Source organism: Austrofundulus limnaeus, unplaced genomic scaffold, assembly GCF_001266775.1.
Source record: "Austrofundulus limnaeus strain Quisiro unplaced genomic scaffold, Austrofundulus_limnaeus-1.0 Scaffold2636, whole genome shotgun sequence".
In the NCBI taxonomy this organism is placed as follows: domain Eukaryota; kingdom Metazoa; phylum Chordata; class Actinopteri; order Cyprinodontiformes; family Rivulidae; genus Austrofundulus; species Austrofundulus limnaeus.
Window position 1 is genome coordinate 16,025 of NW_013955038.1, and position 5,307 is coordinate 21,331.

The 5,307-nt window shown below is 47.3% G+C and overlaps 2 protein-coding genes across 2 annotated transcripts; one reads left to right on the forward strand and one right to left on the reverse strand.

The window, feature by feature from the left end:
* Positions 1-203: 203 nt before the first annotated feature.
* Positions 204-2,033, forward strand: gpr19 (G protein-coupled receptor 19; the record flags this gene model as incomplete). Its single annotated transcript, XM_014000013.1, is given in 2 exon segments — positions 204-254; positions 473-2,033. A coding segment is annotated over 1 exon segment (1,269 nt). The 3' UTR covers positions 1,768-2,033.
* Positions 2,034-4,568: 2,535 nt separating this feature from the next.
* On the reverse strand, positions 4,569-5,086 carry crebl2 (cAMP responsive element binding protein-like 2; the record flags this gene model as incomplete). The annotated part of the gene is given in 1 exon segment (XM_014000012.1): positions 4,569-5,086. A coding segment is annotated over 1 exon segment (141 nt), but the record flags the coding sequence as incomplete, so codon positions are not given.
* Between the last annotated feature and the right edge of the window lie 221 nt (positions 5,087-5,307).

The window sequence follows — 5,307 nt, forward strand, 5'->3', positions numbered from 1 at the left end:
ATTTTACCCACTGTATCTATTATAAACAGACCTACCAGGTATCTATTATAAACGGACCTACCAGGTATCTATTATAAATGGACCTACCAGGTATCTATTATAAACAGACCTACCAGGTATCTATTATAAATGGACCTACCAGGTATCTGTTGTAAACTGAGTGTTTCAGTCATTGTTCTAATGAAGATCCTGTCTCTGTCCAGGCACTTGTATAAATGTGTTGTCCTACCTGGGCAGTGGATCAGTATTACCAGGTGAGTGTTGTCATTTTTAATAATGCCTAGATCCCCATAATGCAGGACTTATTTCAACCTTTGATGACCTCTAAACCCTGAATGATTGGTTCCATTTAAAAACCTGAACTGTCATGGAATTGGTTCATTGAGTCTTTTAAGTGAAAAGATTTTTAAAAAGTCATATAATACCTTTTTTAATCAAAGTACCCACTCTGTCTCTGTCTCTGTCCCCACAGCTCACCTGTGAGGAAGCGTTGTAACCATGGTGTACGCTCAGTCAACAACCAGAGTGGCTGTAAATCCTTCTCTGTACTCTCCAGCTTTCATGTATCAGATGTCCTTTAACTTCACCAGAAGAGAGAACTCATCTGTCCTCGCCTCCTCTCCACCGACAACGCTCTTCAGCCTCGAGGCCTCGCCCTCCAGCTGGTCCAACGCCACCTCCGCCTCCGTTGAGCTGACGGCGGGCGAGGTGGCCGTCCTGGGCCTGGTCTTTGGAGTTCTGTGGCTGGTCTCCATCCTGGGAAACGCTCTGGTCTGCCTGGTCATCCACAGGAGCCGAAGGACTCAGTCCACCACCAACTACTTTGTGGTGTCCATGGCCTGTGCAGACCTGCTCCTGAGCCTGGGCTGCGCTCCTTTTGTCCTCCTGCAGGTGGCTGAAGGTCAGTGGCCTCTGAGCACCGCTGCCTGTAAGTTGGTGCGCTACCTGCAGCACCTGTGCCCAGGTGTTCAGGTCTATGTCCTGCTGTCCATCTCTGTGGACCGTTTCTACACCATCGTCTACCCCCTCAGCTTCAAAGTGTCCAGGGAAAAAGCAAAGAAGATGATCCTGGCCTCGTGGCTGTTTGATGCRGTCTTCATCTCTCCCTGCTTCTTCTTCTATGGTTCCACAGACAGGCACTGTGACTTCTTCCTCCCGGGCAGCTGGGGCAGTATAGCCTACGCTGCGGTTCACCTCCTGGTTGGTTTCCTGGTCCCTGTGGGACTGATCGTGTCCTTCTACCAGCGGGTAGTTCGGTACATCTGGAGGATCAGCGCTGACGGCTACACGGTGCGACGAACCATGAACATCGTCCCAMGGACTAAAGTCAAGACCATCAAGATGTTCCTCATGCTCAACTCAGTTTTCTTCCTCACTTGGACGCCCTTCTACGTCGCCCAGCTCTGGCACCCGAAGGAGTCCGCTGCCCCCACCAGGCAGGAGCTGCTGTTCTTCACAGCCATCGCCTGGATCTGCTTCAGCTCCACAGCATCCAAACCAACGCTGTACTCCGTCTACAACGCAAACTTCAGGCGTGGCATGCGAGAGACCTTCTGCATGTCCTCCATGAAGTGCTACCGCAGCAATGCCTACACCATCACCGCCAGCTCCCGGATGGCCAAGAAGAACTACGTTGGTGCGATGGACCTCCAAGTCCAGGCTAAGACCATCACCAAGGACTCTGTGTACGATGCGTTTGACCGAGAGGCCAAAGAAAAGAAGGTAGCTTGGCCCACCAACACCAACCCTCCCAACACCTTCGTGTGAACCACTTCCTGTTTGACAGTTAGCTGGAGGACTAGCCGGAGGCTAACATGCTAACTCTGCCTGAAAGTCACAGAATGTTTATGATGTAAAAAGGGCTTTATTTTCTGACGTAACGATGGTTCAGTTTTCTAGTTAATTTATTCAGAAAYACTTTGTGTTGTTTTGATGAGTGTGTTTTGATGTTGGTTTGTTAGCAGCTAATGTTGTTGTTGTTGCTTCTGTAATCTCTGCTAGCAGCTAACGTTAGTAAAGCTTCATATTTCTGCTTCAAGCCTTGCTTCTTTACAGTTACGGTAAATTTTTGTTGCTGGAATCCAAACGTTCCCCTCGTCTCTGAAACAAAACACCCAGAACGGGTCGTTTCTTCTTCTGAAAAACAGCGCCCTCTTGTGGCCATGCCCGACCAGTGGACAAGATGGAGGAGCGTCCTCCATCCTCAGAAGTGAGTCTGAATAATGTTCTCCGGGTTTGTTTTCTTCAGCTGCTTTGGACTGAATGAACCGCTAGCATGCTAACAGGTGATGCTAGCATCAGCTGTTAGCATCAGCAGTTGCTAACAAATGCTAACAGCTATGGCCCTACAGAACTTGGATCTGACAGAATGCATAGTTTTATATATTTCAGATGTTCTGATGGTTCAGGTGAGTCCAGCACCTCCTGGTCCTGTAGAGGCAGAGGGGGGCTCACCAGACCCAACAAACCTGACCGAACAAAACCAGACTCAACAAACCAGACCCAACAAACCTGACCCAACAAAACCAGACTCAACAAACCTGACCCAACAAAACCAGACTCAACAAACCTGACCCAACAAAACCAGACTCAACAAACCTGACCCAACAAAACCTGACCCATCATACCTGACCCAACAAAACCAGACTCAACAAACCAGACCCAACAAACCAGACCCAACAAAACCAGACTCAACAAACCAGACCCAACAAAACCTGACCCATCAAACCTGACCCAACAAAACCAGACTCAACAAACCAGACCCAACAAAACCAGACTCAACAAACCAGACCCAACAAAACCAGACTCAACAAAGCTGACCCAACAAAACCAGACTCAACAAACCAGACCCAATAAACCTGACCCAACAAAACCAGACCCAACAAACCAGACCTAAAAACCTGACCCAACAAACCAGACCCAACAAACCTGACCCAACAGACTTGACTCAACAAACCTGACCCAATAAACCAGACCCAACAAATCAGACCCAACAAAACCAGACTCAACAAACCAGACCCAACAAACCAGACCTAAAAACCTGACCCAACAAACCTGACCCAACAAAACCAGACTCAACAAACCAGACCCAACAAAACCAGACTCAACAAACCAGACCCACCAAACCAGACCCACCAAAACCAGACTCAACAAAACCAGACTCAACAAACCTGACCCAACAAAACCAGACCTAAAAACCTGACCCAACAAACCAGACCTAAAAACCTGACCCAACAAACCAGACCCAACAAACCTGACCCAACAGACTTGACTCAACAAACCTGACCCAATAAACCAGACCCAACAAATCAGACCCAACAAACCAGACCCAACAAAACCAGACTCAACAAACCAGACCCACCAAACCAGACCCACCAAAACCAGACTCAACAAAACCAGACTCAAAAAACCTAACCCAACAAAACCAGACCTAAAAACCTGACCGAACAAACCAGACCTACAAACCTGACCCAACAAACCTGACCCAACAGACTTGACTCAACAAACCTGACCCAACAAACCAGACCCAACAAACCTGACCCAACAAACCAGACTCAACAAACCCGACCCAACAAACCAGACCCAACAAACCTGACCCAACAGACCTGACCCAACAAACCAGACCCAACAAACCTGACCCAACAAACCAGACTCAACAAACCCGACCCAACAAACCAGACCCAACAAACCTGACCCAACAAACCTGACCCAACAAACCAGACCCAACAAAACCAGACTCAACAAACCAGACTCAACAAACCAGACTCAACAAAMCTGACCCAACAAAACCAGACTCRACAAACCTGACCCAACAAACCAGACTCAACAAACTTGACCCAACAAACCAGACCCAACAAACCTGACCCAACAGACTTGACTCAACAAACCTGACCCAACAAACCAGACCTAAAAACCTGACCCAACAAAACTGACCCAACAAAACCAGACTCAACAAACCAGACTCAACAAACTTGATCCAACAAAACCTGACCCAACAAACCAGACTCAACAAACCAGACCCAACAAAACCAGACCCAACAAACCAGACTCAACAAACCAGACCCAACAAAACCAGACCCAACAAACCAGACTCAACAAACCAGACCCACCAAAACCAGACTCAACAAACCAGACCCAACAAAACCAGACCCAACAAACCAGACTCAACAAACCAGACCCAACAAAACCAGACCTAAAAACCTGACCGAATAAACCAGACCTAAAAACCTGACCCAACAAACCTGACCCAACAAACCAGACCCAACAAACCTGACACAACAAACTTGACCCAACAAACCTGACCCAACAAACCAGACTCAACAGACTTGACTCAACAACCCTAACCCAACAAACCAGACCCAACAAACCAGACCCAACAAACCAGATCCAACAAACCTGACACAACAAACCAGACCCAACAAAACCAGAACCAACAAACCAGACTCAGTTGAGCCTGAACATCCAGAACTTTGGGTCTTGATGGATCCATGTGAGCACTCAGCTTTATGTTTGTTCTTTCTGAACATTTTAAACATTTGAACTGTTTCTGCACCAAATCTGAAACCAGATGAGACTTTCATGAGAAAACTTTTATTATCTTTGAGAAAAACAAACAAAATAAAACTACAAACATTCACAAAGTGCTTCGACCAATCAGAAGAGAAGACTGACAGGAAGTGAAATCAGGAGACGGTTAGGACGAAGGACGGATGGATCATAAATACTAAACTGCTGATTATAATATGTCTTGTTTAACATAAACATGAGAAGATTTCAAAATAAAAGCCAGGAGTCATGTGACCTGTAAACAATCAGATACACAACAGACTGATGGATCCAGGAAGACAAAACAGGAAGTGACTCCAACATGATGTTTACACGCTTGTTTACAGATCAGAGACGTCCACCATGAAATGATGAAGGACTTCCTGTGAGGAAGACCAGCCTAAATCTGAGAGTTCTTGTTCTTGGAGGTCTTGGTCCCGCCCCCCCCACTCGCAGGGATCTTCTGCTCGTCTGCGGTCAGCAGAGCTTTGATCTCTGACGGGATCTTCCCCTGGTCCATGGCCGAGCACCACTGTCTGTACTGCAGGACACAGTGAGACAGTGAGACACAGTGAGACACAGTGAGACACAGTGAGACAGTTACTACAGGACACAGTGAGACACACTGAGACACAGTGAGACACAGTGAGACAGTGAGACAGTTACTGCAGGACACACTGAGACACAGTGGGACACAGTGAGACAGTTACTGCAGGACACACTGAGACACAGTGAGACAGTTACTACAGGACACAGTGAGAC